This window comes from Hyperoodon ampullatus (genome assembly GCF_949752795.1).
Source record: "Hyperoodon ampullatus genome assembly, chromosome: 1".
NCBI lineage: Eukaryota > Metazoa > Chordata > Mammalia > Artiodactyla > Ziphiidae > Hyperoodon > Hyperoodon ampullatus.
In genome coordinates, this window is record NC_136914.1 from 125,748,111 (window position 1) to 125,770,080 (window position 21,970).

General features: G+C 42.9%; 2 protein-coding genes across 2 annotated transcripts in view; both read right to left on the reverse strand.

Annotated features, from left to right (window-relative positions):
• POLN (DNA polymerase nu) overlaps positions 1-1,525 on the reverse strand; it is a gene marked incomplete at both ends in the record, with an annotated part of 171,109 nt that extends 169,584 nt beyond the window's left edge. Inside the window, one exon of the mRNA XM_079702093.1 lies at positions 1,387-1,525. Coding sequence (XP_079558219.1) covers positions 1,387-1,525 — 139 coding nt within the window. The remainder of the gene's footprint in view (positions 1-1,386) is intronic.
• Positions 1,526-3,305: 1,780 nt separating this feature from the next.
• Positions 3,306-14,868, reverse strand: HAUS3 (HAUS augmin like complex subunit 3; the record flags this gene model as incomplete). Its single annotated transcript, XM_079705307.1, has 4 exons — positions 3,306-3,604; positions 10,769-10,997; positions 12,538-12,977; positions 13,963-14,868. 4 exons carry the CDS (start codon positions 14,866-14,868, stop codon positions 3,371-3,373), a joined length of 1,809 nt encoding a protein of 602 aa, XP_079561433.1. The 3' UTR covers positions 3,306-3,370.
• Positions 14,869-21,970: the final 7,102 nt, after the last annotated feature.

The following is a 21,970-nucleotide window of genomic DNA, read 5'->3' on the forward strand; positions in this document are numbered from 1 at the left end:
TCACCACTGTGCCACTAGGGAAGTCCCGGCTCTTTGATGTTTGATGTTAACTTTCTTTACTACTTCCCCCAGCACCAACACTCCCCCTAAAACACTATCAATTGCTAGGTATGTAATCCATACCCCAAAATTCTTACTCTTCATTATTGACTTCCATAACAAGGGCAACAGATGCCTGAATATGAATAGACTTAAATGTTAAGCGTTACTGTATCTTAATCAACAAACTGCATTTGTAACAGCTTTTGCACTATTTGTTAATACTTCTCAATTATTTCATCTCAATATAATTAATTATATCTCATTCACTTATAACCTACTCTGTAGAAGAGAAAAACAAATTATTGGTCCAGACTTACAATTTAAAATAAAAACTGCTTTGCTAGTAAAACAAAACAAAACAAAAAAACACACCTGGTATTCCAACCATTTCAGTCACACTTGTGAGCATATGTCACTGCTTTTACTATTATATCATATGTCATAAACATATGTACACAGATCCACTGATTTGTCATGTAACAGTTTATACATTTCTACAGCGGTATAATACACATACTGTCCAGAACACTTCTCTTGTCCACCACAAATAAGCAAATACAGGTTCAATGACCTGAGAGCTAAGGGTTTAGAAACCAGCACTATGAAAGAGCCCATCTCTTCTGAAGTTACTTAAACAGCTGATCCAGATTCTAAGGGAATGTTTGGCAGAAATGCCTGAAACAACGAAGAGAGTATCACATTTTCAAAGCAATAAGGGCTAAGAGAATATAAAATTTAGTGAGCAGAAGCTCAGTCATCACTGAATGAGAGTAAAACAAGGGGAAGCTGGACTGTTTGTAGGCAGGAACTTCCCTACGCAATAAAAAGTTCTATAGAAAAACTGCTACATTTCGTTTTGTGAAAATTAATAAGGCGGCTCACTAAAATGGAGTTGGGAGGCCAGAAGGGGGAGCTCTCATGCAGTACCACTCAAAGTCAGCAGGAGGAAGAATCAACAGGAAAGAATCATCAACTACAGGTCCCCACAGGAAAAGATGTACAGGGCATCTCCTACAAGAAAACCACTTCCCCAGCAACTCAGCCAGAAACCACCAGCACTTTGAACTCTCACTTTTCTCCAATGGACTGTGATTCAAAACAACCCCTGTCAACATCCACCTTTTTCTCTATAAAATAATGTTCCTCTCCTTTGTTAGACTTGCCTTTGTCCTTTGTATGGCATGCTTGTCCCAAATTGCAATTCTCTGCTATTCTCGAGTAGACCCATCTTTGCTGGTACAGTAACTCTTTCATTTTTAAGGTCAATGATTTTCAAAACTTAGTCTTAAGAATAATTAAGACTCAAGGTAACAAAAAATATGAAGGTTCATAAAAATTACTCACTCTTTTCACTCTCTCTCCAATTCTTAGACTCCACTAAATCACCTGAATGCATAGCAGACATAATCTTCTGAGCAACACTGGAGAGTGGTATCTTACAGAGGTCAAAGCCTACAAATGCCTCGTAATTTTCCATTTTCATAAAATCCTAAACATAAGATAAACATAATACCCATATATTAATTTTGAGACTTCAAAAAAAGAAACAAGTCATGTAAAAATTTTTACGTAGAGACATTCATAAAAATTACTATATTCACCACTACAAGAAATAGGTATTAATTGTCCCCATAATATAGATAAGATAGTAAGAAGAAAGTGAAACATTTAGAGGCTCAACTGGGTATTATGGTAAATAGACAACAAAGTAAAGAACATATCTCCAATCTTGAAGCAAGCAATCTACTCAAATATTTCCTACTTCCTGAGGTTTGAAACAAATGGCTATTATAATCTTCAAACATACAGATCTAGTAACATAAAAATTATTTTTAACTGACTTGGGTTATTATGACAGACACATAACCTAACATCCTTTCACTTGCACTGCTGGGCTGTACTGGTCCCCTGGGCTGAGCAGGTGAAGGTCTAGAAGGGACAGTACAAATCATTGAGTAGCTGGTAATACATCTAACGTATTTGGCACTAATCTAAACAGAATTTGCTGTTTCATGAACCAGAAAACCAGGTGACATTTTCCTACGCTACTGGAGAGGAGAAAAATTTCAAGTAAATTCTCAATTCCAAGGTAGGGCAGAGGGAAAAACAGGAACAAACAAAGGTCACCTGTGAGGAGTTAATAACAAAATCTTAGGCAAAACGTATTGCTACAAATTTTTCAAGCATATTAAGATCTACTTAACAAATACAAAATTTGAAAAACGTACAAATACAATAATTAGCAAAACATATTTGTTCAAAATTGTCAAGGCCCATATGTCACCTAAGCATACCCATTTTCTGATGGTTATAGCTAAAAAACTCCATAAAGATCACCTAAAATGTGAAGTTTTTAGACAGGCATTCCACATTACAAGCAGGTAATACATTTTTGGAGCAGTAATATTTCTTGAAAGTAGTGTCTAAATCTTCTCTTTTCTCCATAAAGCTTACTTAGTATGTGACAGAGGTCACATATAAACCAGGCACTCAAGCACCATTTGATGTAATAACTGATAAATAAGCTACTTCAAATTATTTTACCTCAACTCTTAAAATAATTTCTAATTGTCCAAATACTACACTTGTATCCCAACCAACAGAATCCAACACTTAGGTATTTTCACTCCTAAGAAATTGATTAAAATAGTGTTATACATCATCTGAGCAACCACTTCTATGGAATTTTGAAATTTCATTTTGAAAGACATTCATTATATGTAAGGCAGACTGAAGTCAAAGCACTACTGAGATCTGTCCTGCAGATACGTTGAATCCCTAGGACCCAACCGCTAAAATGAGCAGTGGCCAATGGAGACTTGACATTCTTTGTGGTACAAGCAGGAACATTAAAATAGTCTCGAAGTCTACAGCAGGGAATTATGGGTGAATACAGTTTGAGTGGCAGAATTTTACTTCATAGACAAACATGAGGGGACTTAACTATTCCATTTATTAAGGTCTACAGCTTTAACAATGCTGATTCAAAGTCCTACAAATTTTTAAAATATTTAACAGCAGAAATTTCTATCTCTAAAAAAAATGAGATACAATTAACTCTGTAAAAAATATCTGCATTATATAATAATGCTTTTTCCCTGTAACTTAAAAGTTACCAGGACTAAGTGCCACCAAGTAAATGTTCAAGTCATAAAAAGCACTGGTACTTTGAACAAACATATAATAAACCAAATTGATATAATACTTGAATTCATTAAATGAAATGCTCCATTGACCTCGAATTTAGAATTTTCAGTGTTTATTAGCTATATTCTCCTCCTAATATATAAAATATTAAAACACAGCACGTGCAGTAAAGATTTCATTTTCAATCTTCAAGACCAACAGCCTTAATCTTTGACTGGTTTTCTAAATTCTCCACAATATCTTTCAGATAATCTTCATCTTTTAAAAAATATACATATAATTCTCTTTCCATTTGATGCAGTTTATTAGATGCCAAAATTTTTCTTTTTGTCTTCACATCAGCAAGAATATCAGTAAGAAGATGATTTAGCTTATTTAGTTGAGATTCAACTTGATGAAACTGCTCCATTAACTCCTAAAAGGAAAATAGTAATGTTTTAATTCAAGAGCTCTATTCATACTACCAATTATAAATTTAAAATGTAATTTACAAAAGAGGAATCTAAATGATATAATGATTATTCCCACAATCTCAACAATAAATGAACCTCAATTAAAAATCCAGGGCTTCCCTGGTGGCACAGTGGTTGAGAGTCCGCCTGCCGATGCAGGGGACACGGGTTCGTGCCCCGGTCCGGGAAGATCCCACATGCCGCGGAGCGGCTCGGCCCGTGAGCCATGGCCGCTGAGCCTGTGCGTCCGGAGCCTGTGCTCCGCAACGGGAGAGGCCACAACAGTGAGAGGCCCGCGTACTGCAAAAAAAAAAAAAAAAAAAAAAAATCCATAGCAGGGGGTACTTCCCTGGTGGTCCAGTGGTTAAGACCCCGAGCTTCCACTGCAGCGGGTGCGGGGGGTCCATCCTTGGTCGGGGAATTAAGATTCCACATGCCGGGCTTCCCCGGTGGCGCAGTGGTTGAGAGTCCGCCTGCCGATGCAGGGGACACGGGTTCGTGCCCCGGTCCGGGAAGATCCCACATGCCACGGAGGGGCTGGGCCCATGAGCCGTGGCCGCTGAGCCTGCACGTCCGGAGCCTGTGCTCCGCAACGGAAGAGGCCACAACAGTGAGAGGCCTGCGTACCGCAAAAAAAAAAAAAAAAACCAAAAAAAAAAAAAAAAAAAAAAGATTCCACATGCCACGGGCCCCGGTCAAAAAAAAAAAAAAAATCCATAGCAGGATTAATAAAAAGTCTATGTATTGATAAGATCCATTGCAACAACTTCCTATAGGCAATTTTAAGTGATTCAAAGCAAACTCCTACTCCCTGAAGAGTACTTGATATGTAAACTGTTCTGCATATTCATACATTCAAATATTACTGAATGCCCACCACGCACCAAGCACTGTTTTAGAGTCTACAAATAGAAGAATGAGCACCATTTCCTTCCTGGAACTTACATTCTGCTTAAGTAATCAAACCTTGTTTTAGCCTAAGCTGTTTACTCTAGACATCACAGGTACTGAGAAAACCTTGAAATGAAGCAATTACCAATATAAAAGAATTACCTTAACAAAAATCTCATTTTTCTTTTTTCACATTGTTACAGAAGATGGAACTATATGTGACATTCAACAATCCTGGCTTACCATGTAATTCTTCTCAAAAACCTAGACATGCTGGACCCTTCACATTTAATAATTGAAATTCTTCACTTCTTAACATTAAAAGCAGTTTATTAACACGTTTCCATGGCTTTCTAGTCATGTATTCTACTCCTATAATTTTTCAGCCAGTATTACCAAAGAGGTTCTCAGAAAATCTGTAGCTGTAACTACACCTCAACCTTCTCAGCATGGTCCACAGCATGGTAATCACCTGGGAGAGTTTGTTAAGAATAGTTTCCTGCACCTCATTCCAGACTGAATCACTCTGCAACAGGGCCAGAAGCTACATTTCAACAGGCTCCTAGGTGATTCTAACGTACAAGTTCATGAATAACAGCTTCACACCTGTCATAAATGCCAGTTCCAGCGAGTATTTCTTAAACTAACTACATTAAAAAAAAAAAAATCAGGGCTTCCCTGGTGGCGCAGTGGTTGAGAGTCTGCCTGCCGAGGCAGGGGACACGGGTTCATGCCCCGGTCCGGGAAGATCCCACATGCTGCAGAGCGGCTGGGCCCGTGGGCCGTGGCCGCTGAGCCTGCGCGTCCGGAGCCTGTGCTCCGTAACGGGAGAGGCCACAGCAGTGAGAGGCCCGCATACAGCAAAAAAAAAAAAAAAAATCAAGTAATATCCACATTAAGCAGTCTCTCTTTGAGGAAAAACTCGGTAAACTTGAATACAATGAGAAATATCTAACCTTTAATTTCAGTACGAAAGACCTTAACAGTTACTAAAATAATACTCCTACAAATACTGAAAAATATTCAACTTCATTAATAAAAATCCAAGTTAAAATTAATATGGATGATACTTTATACCTCACTGGGATAGAGAAAAACATTAAATAATGATACCCAATGACATTATAGTGAAATCACCATATTTTAGTGATTCTAGGATGGAATCTTTCACATTTTAATATAACTGAAATCAACATGCACTGTACAATCAAGAGCATCATGTAACTGTTATTGACCAGACACTCATTAGAAGCACTTTATCACCAATATTTTACTTTTGCCATGCCACAAGGCTTGCAGGATCTTAGTTCTCCCAACCAGGGACTGAACCTGTGCTGCCTGAAGTGGAAGCGCCGAGTCCTAACCACTGGACCGCCAAGGAATTCCCTCACCAATTTTTTTTTTTTAATTTTATATTACTGTAAGAACACGTAACATGAGATCTCCCCTCTTAAATTCAGGAGTACAACACGGTATTGTTAACTACAGGCACAATGTTGTATAGCAGATTGCTAGAACTTGTTCATTTTGCATAACTGAAACTTTATACCTGTTGATCAACAACTTCCCATCCCTGGCAACCACCATTCTACTCTGTGCTTCTAATAAATCTATTTTAGATAGCTCATATAAGTGGAATCATGCACTATTTCTTCGTGACTGGCTTATTTCACTTAGCATAATCTCCTCAAGGTTCACCCATGTTGTGGCATTTTGCAGTTCTCTTTTTCTAAGGCTGAATAATATTCCATTGTATGTGTATACTATATTTTCTTTATCCATTCCTCCACTGATGGACTTTTAGGTTGTTTCCACAGCTTAGCTATTATGAGTAAGTGCTGCAATGAACATGTGAGTGCAGACATCTCCTTAATATCCTGTTTTCATTTCCTTTGGATATATACCCAGAAGTAGGATTACAGGATCATAACAGTAGTTCTATTTTTAAAATTTTTGAGGAAATTCCATACTGTTTTCCACAGCAGCTGCACAATTTTGCATGTCCACCAAAAATGTACAAGGGTTCCAATTTCCCCACATCCTCACCAATCCTAGTCTTTTGGTTTTTGTTAACAGTCATCCTAACAGGCATAAGGTGTTATCTCACTGTGGTTCTGATTTGCATTTCCCTGATAATTAGATAATCTAACATCTACTCATAAACCTGTTGGCCACCTGTATTTCTTCTGTGGAGAAATGTCTATTCCAGTCCTTAGCCCATTTTAAAATCAGGTTATTAAGTTTTCTGCTATCACCAACATTCTTGATGTATAATGTGGAAAAATATTAAAAGTACTTTGAGTCAAGAAATAACATAGAAGTGGACACTAAATGTGAAGCTTTAGAAACACCTTAACCATTTTAGTTGGCTTTTTCCCTTTTAATGTATATTCAAAAGTGATATGATAAAAACCTATGCGTACCCACACCTAAAAGGTATCTTCTAATAGGCATGAAATAAAAATTCTAAATAAGGAAGTACTGTGTCAGTTTAACTGAAAAAGTTTTTTCTTTCTTAGAAATTCATGAAATTATGGTGTATCATATGATAAGTGGTGTCTAGCAGACATTTAATAGTGCTGGTGGCATTGTAAGTAGGTACAACTCCTTTGAAAAGCAATATGGCAGTATCAAAGGCCAAAAAACAATGTGTATACCCAAGAAATCCAATAATTCTACTTCTAAGAGTTCATCCAAATGAATGTATCAAAAAAAAAAGTATCCAACAGTAAAAAGCTATATACACAAGATATACATGATCTCATTCAAGAGCAAACAAAAGAAAAAAATGAAGACTATCAAAATACTCGAAAATGGTGGACTGGTTACACAAATTATGACACAGTAATTAAATCAAGAGTATTAAAACATTAAAAATTAAAATCGTTTAGCATGGAAATGTTTATTTCATAATGCTAAGTATAAAGGAAGAACATGAAAGCTACATTAAGTAAAGGAAAAAAGCATCCACCTTGCAAATACTAACCAAAAGAAAGATAGCATAGGAATATTAATATCAGACAAGAGAATATTAAGACAAAAAACACAACACAGGGTCATTATATAATGCTCAATGGTTCAATTCACTGCAATTTAAGTCTACCAGAATAATTCACTGCGATTTTAAATTTGGATGTAACTTATAAAATAAACTCAAATATAAAGAAAAAAATGACAGAACTACAAGGAGAAATTTTCAAATCCACCATCATGGGATTTCTACATACTTGTTTAAAAGATCAAGAAGATAAAAATCACTAATAGGAGACTTTAAAAAACTAATCACAAATATCACTTCACATCCATTAGGATGACTGTTACATATATTTAAAAAGGGAAAATAACAAGTGTAGGCGAGGACATGGAGAAACTGGAACCCTGGTGCAGTTGCTGTGGAAATGTTCGGCAGTTCCTCAGAAAGTTAAACACAGACTTACCACATGACTCAGCATCCACTCCTAGGTATATACCCAAAAGGAATGAAAACAGGGACTCAAATACTTGTACAACAATGTTCACAGCAGCATTATTCAAAACAGCCAAAAGGTGTAAACAACCCAAGTGTCTATTAAACAGATGAACAGATAAAATGTGATGTATACACACGATGGAATACTCAGCCCCAAAAAGGAATAAAATTCTCACACCTCAATCAATATGGATGATACTTAAGGACATTATGCTAAAATAAGCCAAACACAAAAGGACAAATATTATACAATTCTACTTATATGAAGTACCTAGAGTAGGCAAATTCAAAGAGACAGAAACTGGAATAGAGTTACCAGGGATGGGGGAAAGGAGTAATGGGGAGTTAATATTTAACAGGCACAGAGATTGGCCCATTTGGGATGAGGAAAAAGTTCTGGAAATGTATGGTGTCATGGTTGCATGACACTGTGAATGTATTTAATGTCACTGAATTGCACACTTTAAGGTGGTTAAAATTGTAAATTTTACACTTTGTGTATTTTACCACAGTAAAAAAAATTACTTAAAAAAACGAATCATAAGCCTTCTTATTTCAAGAAAAGTAAGCTAGTTACTCAGGTCAATTCTTCCATAGGAAAAAATGTGAAAAGTGAAATGAAGTACTTAAAGAGTCAAACAAAACAAAAGCTTCCTAAAAGCAACAAAGAGGTAACAAGACATTAAAAGAAACTACAAGTCCATAAAACAATGCAGATTGGTAAGGGAGCCCAGGAGGTGCTTTACTCAATTGCCAATATTGGAAAATCAGAATCCATGATTCCTGAGACTCACAAGATGAGTGGGAGAAAAATCAAAGTCCAAGGTCCACAGAAGGTGGGAAATCAAACAGGAGACTCTCTTCATAATAAACTAAGGACTCAAAGGACACCAACAATCTTAAGATCAAGATGGCCAGAGGTGGAAGAGCCCTTGGTTAGAATTACAGCCCAGACAGGAGCCACCTGGGTCCTCCAAAAACAGAGTTTGAACCCAGTTTATGGTTCAGAAGTGGTGGTGCCCAAAATATCTAACAAAACATACATGAAGGCAGAAGGCATTTAAGGATCCTTTATCTCATAATGTAAGAGGGTCCCTTCACCAGAAAGATACTGATTTTCAATTTGTATGCCTCAATAAATGGTGATGGGACAATTTGGTTATTCATAGGGAAAAAATAAAAATAAAATGAGAACTCTACCTCTCATGTCACACACAAAAATAAACTCCTGGTGGATTAAAGAACTGAACTTGAACAGCATAACTTTAAGATAAAGTAAAGGGGACTATCATTATGATGTTAAGGGCAAACCTGCACAAGATATAAAAAAGGGCAAACCATAAGAGTGATGAATGACATGACATTAAAATCTCAAAAAAAAAAAAAAGCCAAAAATAAACTAACAGGAAACAGTAAAAAAGAAAAAAACAAGCCACAAATAGGGAGCAAATATACATAACACACATCACTGACAAAGGACTGGCATTTGAAATACATAAATAACTCCTACTGAAAGGGGGTTCAACCTCCCTAACCATCAGAGAAATGCAAATTACAATCTCAACGGGATGCTATTTTACATCTCTACAGAGTGAGAGAAAATTATAAATCAGACAGTGCTATGTGATGAAAAGGATATGGATACACAGCATCTCTTAAACACCGCTGGTACAATATGGTACAACCCCTTTAGAAATCAGTTTGATGTACACTGTAAAACTGAACCTGTTATCTAGCAATTCCACGCCTGTGTGAGGGGACAGCGAGTGATGTGTGAGTGTGAGTGTGCGTGTGTGTGTGTGTGTAGGCAAGCATCTATAAGACATGCAACAAGACTATACATAGCAGTATGATCTACAACGGCAAAAACTGGAAATAATCTAAATGTCTGTCAACAGAACAGATAATTGTGGAATTTCACATAAGAGAATACTAACTATACAAAAGAGAAAACTATAAATGAGCTATAGCTTTACAAATATCAACATGGATGAATCTCAAAATCATATTAAGAAACAAGCAAGTTACTAAAGAATACATGAATACAATCTATATAAAGTTCAGAAACATACAAAACCAAACAACACATGGTCTGTATTATAAATAAAAGAAAGCAAATGACAAAATTAAGCGTAGTAGTTACTCCTTGAAGAAGAGAGGGGAATGCTATTAGGAGGAGCCCGCTATTACTAAGTGTACACAGGATTTTAGAGATATAAGGGCAAACCTCTATTTACTAAGATAGGTGAAAAAAATACAGGGGTGGTTTTATTTTTCTTAATTCTTAGCATAAACATTACATATCCTTCTACATCTGAAATATTTCATAAATTTTTAAAATTCTGTGTACACTGATCAAAACTATCTGAAAAATATATTTACATGTTTTTATATGAATAAAAATGAGATACAAAAATGTTATTATTAGGGCAATGGGATATGGAGTAATATTTTCCTCATGTTAACATTTTCTTTAGCATCTTTTACAATGAACACTTTTTTATTTTTACTTTTATTTTATTTTTTTGCAGTACGCGGGCCTCTCACCGCTGTGGCCTCTCCCGCCGCGGAGCACAGGCTCCGGACGCGCAGGCTCAGCGGCCATGGCCCACGGGCCCAGCCGCTCCGCGGCACGTGGGATCCTCCTGGACCTGGGCACGAACCCGTGTGCCCTGCATCAGCAGGCGGACTCTCAACCACTGCGCCACCAGGGAAGACCTGAACATTATTTTTTAAAGTATTTTTAATTACTATGGCAAGCACCTACCTGATCACTAAGCAAAAGCTGATTTCCTCCTTGATACAAAGCATCACAAAGCATGTCCACATCATTATTTAGTTTGGACAGAAAGAAAGAATGCTCTTGAGTAGATACTGCTAACTGCTCTTGTACCAAAGAAACGTCCTGTTTTAATTTCTCAGCCACTTCTTCCAGGTTTCCATGGGTTATAAACAATTCTTTTTTCTTATTCTCTCCTTCTAAAAGTTGATAAAGCCTAAAATGTGAAGATTAAAAATTATAGAAAAAAATTCTCAAGTCAGTACAGTTTTCAAAATTATAATCCACTATATATTGGGGCATCTTTGGGGAAAGCTAACAACCTATAAATATTAATCAAACAACTAAAAACATTCCAACTAAAATACTACCTCATTACAGAAATATGTATTCTAATTATTGTATCTGAATCCCCAGTTTTCCCATCTTCCAAGTTTTAGACAAAAAATTCTTTTTGACTTTAACTGCCATTAACCTGCTTCAAACAAACGTTTCAGAGATACCTCCCTAGAAAACAATTCACAGAACACAACTATGATGTAGTAGAAACAGCAAGAACTTGAAACAGAAGACCTAGATCTGAGTTCTGGCTGCCATGTGAGACCTAAGTCAAGTCGACCTCTGAGACTTAATTTTCACATCATAATACCTACCTAATTTTAAAGGACTGTGGTAAACTTAAAAGAGAAAAACGGAAAATATAAACAACGTAAAGTGTTTAAAAAAGTAAACAGTAAAGAGCTACGTAAATAGTAATAGTAAACTTGCTACTCCAGTCATGTCCATATTTGCTTGACAAATTAAATTCCTAATGAACCATGAGGTCACTTTAACACTTCAAACATTAATGGCAGAAATATCCTACGAGACTAACGGGAAAATGTGAGGCAGCACCTTCTACATATTTATGACAAAAAGTGTCTGCTCTTTTTCTTAGAATTTTTTTTAAAATGTATTAATTATTTTAACAAGTTGCAACAGGTTTCCTAAAACAGATTCAAGCCTAAGGCTAATTCTGTTCTTGTGGAATGTCACTACACAATTCCAGGGGGCACCATTTACACAGAATCATGAGGTCAATGCCACCTCTGAAAGTGTGCAGTGAGGCAGCCCTATCCATGCCCTTCATTTCATTAATAAGAACACAAAGTATTAGATGATTTTCTTCTAGCCTAGAGAAAAATCAGGAGTAGGATCGAGATTTTTGAGTCCTTTGACTACTTTAGCCCTCCAATTTCAGTATCCCCATACCATCAATTGCTTAGACATCCAGAAAAGACTGGAAGCTAGCATTCAGTCTTGCTGATTCACCTGACTAGACGCAAAAATGAAGTCTTCTCTCCTCTCTACTGCTGCCTTCTCCACATGAAGTCAATTCTCTGCTCTGCAATTCTTGCTATACACCCAGCTGTATTCAAACTTCCTGCTGTAAGTTAAACTCCTGCCCCAAATCTAAAAACATCTATCAATAAATAGTGCCTAAACATGAAAAAAGACCTTGTATATTTTCAATCCTCCAACCCATCCACCTCACCTCTAAACCAGCTACTTCCAGATTTAACATAAATGAAAAAGAGAGCAAGAATTAAAAAGGAAAAACATATAAGAATATAACAGAAAGGTGGAAGAAAAGAATACAAAGGCCAAAAATGGAGTGCAAAGAATTCTTTAAACATCCACAATTTTAGTTCAAGCTCTAGTATTTTACAAAAACGAATGGAAAAATAATTATTCACTAAAGAAACAATGAAGCCTACCTATGAGTAGAATAATCCTTGGTATCAATGGTATTCCTTGGATTTATCTGCTGAGATACAGATGGGTCTGTCAGCATTTCTAATTGGTGGTGGAGCATCAAATTACTTTGACTAAGTTCTTGAACCAAGTTTTCAAGCTGACGATATATGTCCCAATGCCTTCTCAATTCAATTTCATATGATAATTGTACAAGTTCAAATGATGCCTTTTGCTTTATCAACTGATTTAAAACTAACTCTTGTTTTGCTGTGTAATAGTCTTGTTTAGCAATCTGCAGATCGAAATCTCCCTTTACAACTGGCATATTCAATAACTGGGCATTCTCTCTTACCACAGCAGGCAAAATTTTGTCTTTTATATGAGTGATTTGTTCTTCAAGTTTCAGAATCTCACTGTTCAAGCTAGAAATTTTAGCATCCAAAATATCTTTGCCAAGAGCCTACACAAAGAAAACAATTACATTTCAAACTGTAAGTATAAAGTTGAAATAGTTTTAAAATTATTTTCACTTTCCATTTTAGATTATCAGATAACATACTCACTAATAAAAACTTATTTCATATTAGCAGAAGCCAAAATCACAGTTTAAAAAAGAAAAGTGTAGACTAAGCCAAGGGTAAAGCCATCATGAACTGCTAACTTTTAATGCTATTACTACCATGTAAAATACTAGACACAGTAACGGACATCTTGTCCAGACACAAAACAGACATCTTGTCATGTCTGTCTTGATAAAAATCACACTACTCACCGAATGCTAATGTATACTATTTAAGTTTTTCTTAAAATTAAAATAATCTCAGTAGCTATTCTCCCAGCCTGCCTGTTGATTTCAGCACTTCTACAGAATAACAGGACTTCACACATCATTCCAAAGTCTGTGTCAGTTGTAGGTATTCAGCTTCAGAAAAGCTGTTATTTTTACTCAACTATCTAGTGGTTACATTACCAAGAAAGCAAGCTTCCCAAGAGTGCAGATGGCTAACTATAATACATCTATACATTCTTAGAAAAGAATCAGGGTTTCAATCCACTGAACTGGATCTCTAACTTCATTAGCACCATCCTCTGGTCAGCGCAAACAAGGCAGAAAACCCGTAACACAGCAATAAGGCTCTTTACCCATTCATCATAAAAAAGGAAATGTCAGGGTCATCTGTATCTGAACCAACACACAATGCAAAAGTACTTTTGTTTAAAATAAGCTAGATAATGTGGTCGGGTTATAATTACTATTTCTGCCCTCGGCTACTATGAAGATTTGTACGAAACAATGACACAGATCACAACTAAACACTGAACAAACAGAAAATAAAAAAATGTGATTCCTTATTATATCCCCCTTTCTAAAGACTTTACTATCAGTATTACTCCATTATCAACAACAATTTCAATATGAATTCAGTCTCATTTCTCATGTTTACCTTGCTAGTGAGGCTATGAAGATTCTCCTCTGCCCATTTTATACTTGACTTCAGGCTCAAATTTCTTGCTTTCAAGTGAATTAACTGATGTTGAGCACAAATATATGCCAGCTGCAGCCTAGCCATCTCTAGCCGTCTCTCCTCAAGAACTTCTTGATTATCACAAATAGAGGATGCTTGTATATCTAAAAGTTGAAAATTTTCTTCGTTTGAACTTTCAACTACTTCATGTACACCTTTAAAGAACTGTTTTTTGGTATATAAGGTTAATGCTGCTGTGCTTTGCTCTTCTTGGCTTAGATATTTTTCCAATGAAAATTGAGATAAAAACACCAGTGGATTTGTCCCTTGACCCAAATTCGAATGTCTGAAGAACACCAGTAATTTTGCAACTCCATCAGTAAGAGCGCGAAGCTCATTACTGATCTTAGTATTGGCAGCATTTAGAATTCGTTGACTCTGCTTCAGCTTTTTATTGGCTGCTCCTTTCGCATTTAACCTCAGAGATTTGTGGCTAGTTACTGAAGCCATCAACTGGCATTTATTACGTCGCTGAATTTTCAGGTTCTTTAATTTCTGCAGAGTTTGAACCTCATCCTCTAATTTCTCCAACTCTCTGTCATTCAGGGTAGGTGTCTTCAAATCAGAAGTTTTACAGGTTTTAAGAACTTCATCCAACGCTGCTCCTTCCAGGATAGGCTTGCCTGATTTCTGAAGAATGCTAAAAGCTTCCAATTCCTCTTCAGATAATACGTTCTGTTCACTCACATTCCCACAAAACCACTTCAAAAATGATTCATTTTCAACAGTCTCAAACAACCAGTCAAAATCTTCCCCATTAAGAATATCAGCTTTGGGATAATCAATTTTTTTTAACGTTTCCACAAACTCCTTTCCACAACTCATGGTTTAACTACCCAAATTTTTTGTAACTGATAAGGCTTTATGGTGTTGATATTTAGAAAATGAATCCAAATACATACAAAACTAATTTTATGTTAAGTCCATAGAGAAGGGAGAAAGATATTTTTAGACTCTATAATAATTTTTCCTGGGGGGGGAAAAAAAACAAGTATTAGACCACAAATAGGGCGACTATATCTTTGAAAGGATGATACAGCTAAACATCACAAGATAAAGTTGTAGCTGGAAAGTCTGATGAAGATAAACAATTAGGGTATTACTTAGAACAATGCAACAGTAATGAAAACCTAATTAACAAGGAAATCCTATTTTTTCCAAAGATAACACGGTTTAAAATACGTTGTATTTTATAGAGCAGCAGTTCAGTTTTTAATTCAAAATACATGGATGTAAATATGTCCAAGCCATCACGCGGCTAAGCAGCCTCTTTTCCCTGTTCTTCCTGAGAAAATAGAAATAAATATGGTAAGATTTCTGAGGAAGAGTAAACTAAATATTTACCTGAATGACTCAGTCAGCATCCGCATTCACGCAAGAACCAAAGTCAGATACGACGAACCTAGTGCAGAGAAAATCAGGCTTAAGGTTTAAGAACCACCCCCGACTTGAGAAGAGCCAACGGACTGAGCAGTCGTTCAGTAAAGGTACTTCAGGCATTATTATTTTCAGCACAGGGACCACCTGTCCACGCTGCGAACTCCGGGGACGGAAACAGGAGGCACAGAGGAGGGCCCCAGTAACACATCTGCGGCACTCGGTGATTTGGGGTGACGCTTTCAGCGATGACTGGTACGCGCGGTACGCCCCCCCACGTCCTAACTGCGCCTCAGGGTCGGGCCTGGACGGGCGGCGCCCCCCCTCCCGCCTGCACTGGAGCCCCCCATTTCCGGCCGCGCCCCCGGCCCCCGCACCGGAGGGAGCCCCCAGTGTCCCGCCGCTCTCCTCAACCCTCGGGGCGCCGCCCCCCGACCGCACTGGAGCCGCCAAGCTCCGGACGCTCCCCTCGCCCACCCGGCCCCCACTCGCACCCCCAGCCCCCACTCGCACCCCCGGCCCCTCACCCTGCGGACAGCGACTGCGCCGCGCGAGCAAGTACCTGCGCGCCTGAAGGACGTCCCCAGGGAAGCCCGGAAGAAAGACGCAGCCCGCTGACCCGCGCCGCTCCCACAGCCCCACCTCCCGCCTGACAGAACTGCATGGCAGCCGCCACATACCTCCGAAAACTCGCCTCACGCCCCTCAACAACCCGCCGCCGCGCCTCGCACGGCCTCACGGGAACACCGCCCCGCGCGCGCGCGCAGAAAGCCGAGGCCGGGTCGCGGGGCGACCTTCTGCACAGGCGCAGGGTCGGAAGAGGCGGGGCTGCCTGGGGCGGGCCCCCGACCTGACGTCTACCAGCAGGGAGCGAGCTGATTGACTCCCTGCCTCAGGGGCGGGGCCGGGGCGCTCGAGGGGGAGGGGTGAGGTGGGGTCTGGGGTTCGCCTAGGCGGGAGGTCCGGCCTCGCACAGTCGCTGGGCATGAACGCAGTACCCCGTTTGCACCGTCTGAGCAGCGGGCTTTCAGCCGCAGCCTCGTTGGGTCGGGAGCGCGCACCGGAGCCAGCCCCGCCCTGCCCTGCCCTGCCGGCCGCCCCGTGACCGGACAGCCCCGGCCCCGTGGCCTCTGTGTCCCGTCCTCCCCGGCCGCGGGGCCGCGCTCCACTCCGGAGGGCTCGTGGACGAGCTCGCGGAGCGGACTTACTCGCCCCACAGCCTTTTACGATGAACGCTGTTTTGCAAGAGCACTTAGTTACCAAGCCCTCACCTGACAATCCCATTTTCCACATACGACTTTTAAATAAAAGTGGAAACTATAACTCATATAGACATACAGTGGATATGTGTCGGGATGGAGACAGTTTCCAAGGAGGATGCCGGAAACGGAAGATGTATGGTCAGCGAAAGGAGCAGTGCTCAAATAAGATTGCCGAGTTTGATGCAAATCTGGTTGACGCCCTACCGTCCAATGAAACCAGACTTTTGGGGGTTATCATTTGTATTGGGCAGAATTCATTTGCATCTCTACCAGACACAAATCATTTTTAAGTTACCAATCTTCTACAAATTAACATCTAAATGTGCAAGGTTGGGGCCCTGGTCATTACTACTTAGTCAATACCCCCCCACCCACCCCCAGCATCAAATGGCCCTAAGGTGGCTTGTTAGACAATGTCCTTGTCTAGTGCGACATCGGAAGGGCAAAAGTCTTTCCGGATAATTTTTCTTAGTATTTTTAAGAAGAGAAGGAATAGGGCTTCCCTGGTGGCGCAGTGGTTAAGAATCCGCCTGCCGATGCAGAGGACACGGGTTCGTGCCCCAGATCCCACATGCTGCGGAGCGGCTGGGCCCGTGAGCCATGGCCGCTGAGCCTGCGCGTCCGGAGCCTGTGCTCCGCAACGGGAGAGGCCACAACAGTGAGAGGCCCGCGTACCGCAAAAAAAAAAAAAAAAAAAGAATAATGTTCTGGGGCAGATACCATGAAATTAATCTTGACTTGTACATATTTATTAATTCATTTGTTTTACTTTTTTAATCCTCCTCTTCTAAAAGACGATAAAGCCTAGAGTGATCGGAAAAACAAACATTACAGGAGAAAAAATTCACAGAGCAGTGCCCGGCCTGAATGCAGGGGCCTGGACCCCGGCGGGCGGGGAACGGTCCTGTTGGTGTGAGCTGGGAGGCTGGGTTAGAGCCCCAGGACCGGGAAGACTCACTCCTTTGCCCAGCCGTGGGGATGGGGATGGAGATGGGGATGGGGATGGGGATGGGGGCGAGCTGCGGGGAGAGGAACCGAGCAGCTTTCTGCGGAGGAAGGGCAGGCTGTGGAGGCAGCGCCTTCAAGAAATTCTGCTGAGGAGGCAAAGACTGAGGGAGAGAGAACGCAGCAGGACGACAGGAGATGAGGGGGTGGGAATGCAGAGCTGGGGGGAGGGCTTGGGTTTTGTTTTGTTTTAAGATGGGAGGAACTTGCGGATATTTATAGACTGTGAGGAGGAACTCAGAGGAGACATAAGTAAGGATGCAGAAAGAAAAGGGCTGCTTCCATGAAAGATTCCTGGGACGTGGGAGGGTGAGACCCCAGCACACGGAGGCTGAACTCTAAGCTCACTTTTCCTAGTGACTCCTGCATCGTTTCCTGGGCCCACAAAATTCCGCATATGACTTTGAATTGCTGACCGCAGTTATTTGCCTGGAAGAAGTTCGTGGAGCAAAATAACAAATAAAAAATAAAAAGCCCTAAAAATATAAAGTAAAAATCACAACGGTGTTAGCCTCCAGGGTACAAATGACAAATACTAGAGGGTTAACTACCCAGACTCAGAAAGTTTTCCTTGGGAAGTTGACTTATTAGGGCACTTCTTTACTTGAGGTTGCACTCGGAATTTAAGAAAGCAAGGGTGTTACACTTACTTCCAGGACAAGCTTACTTGTAAGCTTACAAGTAAGCTTACTTACTTCTTTCCTCCAATCAAAATCATTTGGGGTTTTAGTGGGGAACCTAGGGAGTCAAAAGGTAAAGGGAACCGGTAATGATTCTTCCCTGAGAAAGCCCGTGAGACTCAGCTGGACTAAACAGACCAAAATGTGAGTGTGTTTGTTATTTCCTTCCTTCCTGTGGAAATCTTTTTTCCCCTATTGATATTAAAAAGAATTTTAGGTTTTGGACGATTTCTTTTCAGATACGTTAAACTGCAGTCTGATGTTGAAGATCTTTTGTTTTCAGATGTGTGGATAGCTTTCAGTGAAGGCGGTGGGAGTCCATCCTTCAGGTGGGGGAGTGACACTTTCAGTGCTAGAAGCTCGATTCTGCAGTCACAAAAGTGACCATCGGTGGCAAGAGACAGATGCTGGGAGCATCCTGTGCACTGGTGGGGGGTGGGGGGGCAGGTAGGGCAGAGAGCAGCCTGGAGGGCAGACGCCTGGGGACTGATGGCCAGGGAGAGCCAGAGTCTGGATGACTGTCCGTGTGCAGCTGAGCAAGAAGTGGCTCTTGTTCCTTTTCTCCCTCCTGGTCCTTCCCCTTCAGAAGAACACCACTTGTGTACCTTACACTGTGGGGCTGGAGGAGGGTGGGAGGAGAGCACGTTTGTCCTCCATCACGTTGACAATCATGTGTGAAGTTGAAAACTCAGTCCTCAAAACTCCTGAGTGGCTGGGGGTGAGGAGGTGGCCGAGATGGCCCAGCAGGGGAGCAGCGAGGCACCTGGAGGGGGTTGGCGGCTCCTAAGGAGCACCAGGACAGGCTGAGGAGGCAGCAGGCAAGAGGACAGAAGGGTTGAGAGCTACCACAAACTAGACGGGTAAGAGGATAATCCCACTGACATTCTGGGAAGATCCCTGTGAGGCTAGTGAGCCCTGAGGCTTGGCCTGGCGAGGAGCTGGGAAAGGAGGGAAGGAAACAGCCTGAAAAGGGCCTGGCTGTGTGATAGGAAGACCCACTTCCCAGAGGAGTTGGGAGCCGGGAGCTGGGAGCCGAGGGGTTGGTGAGTGTGGAGGGACGGGGGAGGGAGCCGGCGTGGGCTTGGGCTGAGATGAAGGCACAGGAGTGGGTGGGGAGAGGGCAGGGCACCTGGGTTTGATCCTGGAGGCGATGGGGGCAACAGGACCACCAGAAGCCATTCTGGCTGCCAAGGAGAGCATGGGCGGGAGGGGTGAGACGGAGGCAGGAGTCCTCCCGCTTGGGGCGTGAGTGGTGCTTGCTATAATCCAGGCTTGACACTGAGAGATGGCACTGGGCTGTGGAAGGGCTTCCCAGAGGGCTAGGTCGGGTCCCAGGGCCACCACCTTCCGGTGAGCGACCTGAGGAAGGCAGGCACCTTCCCTGAGACTCAGCTACCTGTGAGACAGGCCCAGGGTGAGGACCTCAGGTGCTAACTACCTCAAGTGTTTAGCCCTGACGCCCTCAATAAAAAGTGATGGTGATTTAAAGCCATAGTAATATTTAGATTCAAATACTCCCACTTACATTCATGCCCAAGCCCTGGCAGCTCAAGGCCCCAGCTCCATTCCGAGTAGGATTCCCTTCTTTTCTAGAGGTCCCCCAGGGGAGTCACAAAGGTTCAAGAGGCCAGAATACTGCTTCCTGCTGGGGGAGGGAGGACGAAGTCAGAGGCCCCAGGGTCCCTCTAGGTCCTCTCCCACAGATGCGCACCAAACCCGCTGGCAGGTCTCGTGGAGCCGCCTGTGTGCGCTGTGCCTGAGCCCAGCATGGCAGTCCCGGTTCCCAGGAAAGCCCCGTCCTGGCTGCCCGACTCTCTGGGTGGGCACTTCCTCCCCAGGCTGCGCTCCCTGGGGCCACACCGCTTCACACCCCTACCCTGCACAACAGGACGTTGTGGGGACAAGGAGGGTTTCTCGCGCTGCAGCCCTCAGAGCCAGCAGATGCTGTGCAGAAAAGGAACAGGCACACGCGGGTGGGCTGCGGGCACCAGCAGAGGACACCTGGCTGGCACGGAGCACACTGAGGGCCTAGCTGTCCTCATGGGGCAGTGCCCCAGCCCCAGAGGCAAAGTCTGAGGCCGGCAAGAGCTCCTGCTTGGCAAACAGGCCAAGGCTGGAGGGGCAGGGCTTCCACCTTGACCCCCACCTTCATCTGCAGGTGACTGTCCAGAGAGGCAGCTGTGATGGTGGGGTCTTGGTGGCCAACTAGTAGGAGGTCTCCTGGGACCCGACCTAGCCCTCTGGGAAGCCCATGGTCTCCTGGGACTCCCAGAAAGCCGAGGCTCTGGGCAGGGTGCTGAGGACCACCAAGGCCACCAGTGGGCTCAGGCTCCCTATGGAGGCCGAGGGGACGGGAGCCCAACACGGTAATGGAAAGAACCAGAAGCCAGAGAGGTGAGGTATAAAAATCTGTATTTATGTTACAAAGACAGAACGGTACAGCACAGTCCCTCCCAGTGAACAGGCGGGTGGGTGGCCCACCTCTGTCCAGCGTGGCTCTTGTAACATGCCCACCTGGCCAGCACCAGGCCCCCTGGGCGGCCCCAGACTCTGGCGCAGAACCTGCCCTACCGCCCAAGACGTGGCTGCGTGTGGTCAGAGTCATTTGTGCAGGGCAGTGGCGGGGCCCCGGTTAGCTGGCCCAGAGAGACGGAGTGGGAGAGTGCAGGAGCCCTCCCACCCAGCAGGTGGGGACTGTCTGGGGCAGACACAAGGGCGAGGGCCCTCGGGGCCATAGTTGGGCTCATGGCTCCATCTGCCCGAGGACGTGAGCTTGGGCGCCGTGTTTCTGAAACCCGCTCTGCCCGGGGAAGAGTCAGGGCCCACGGTGGGGTGGGGGTGGGGAGGAGCCTTCCTGCAGCCGCCCCAGCCGGCTGGGCCTGCACTGAGGCTTGAGGGCCGCCTCACAGTGAGGGCACGGACCCAAACCTGAGCCTGGGCTTCCAAGCTCTCGGCCACCGAGGCCCAGGTGGGCATGGGAGGGCACACGCAGAGAGGGCACAGGATGCCCGGGGCCCTGTTCTGGTCCCGCTGGCTCTCTACGGACCCCACAACACTCAGGTTTGCTCTTAACAACCCTCTGGGTCCCCCTGGCCAGCAGCAGGGGCTGTGCCAACGGCCGGGGGAGGGGGGTGTGGGTATGTGAGTAGCTCTAGCACCAGACCCTCACTGGTGTCTGATGGTGGCGAGGAGTGGCATCTGGGACCCCAGCACCTCTGGATGGCCAGTGAGGCGAACTCCCCGGTCCACATGGGAACCGAGGCCTGAAAAGCCATGGGCTGAGCTGCCCGGAAGGTCGGCTGAAGACCACAGCTAGTCACCTGGGTGGATTCTGCCGGCCAGAGAGGGGAGCAGGACCTCCCCAATGTGTCGGGGCTGGCTGGAGAACGGATGCTTTAAGAATTCAGAACACGGACCATCCCAGGGACCTGGAGTTGTATCTCCTGAAGAAGGCTCTTAAACGTGGGTGTTCCTGCCCTGCTCAGGTGGTGCGGGGTCCTCGCAAGGAGCGCTCAGTGGGTGTGCTCTGGCAGACGGCGGAAGCCCCTTCTGGGCACGCTGGACCCCAGGGGACCCCGAGGGCACTGGAAGGAGGTGCCAACA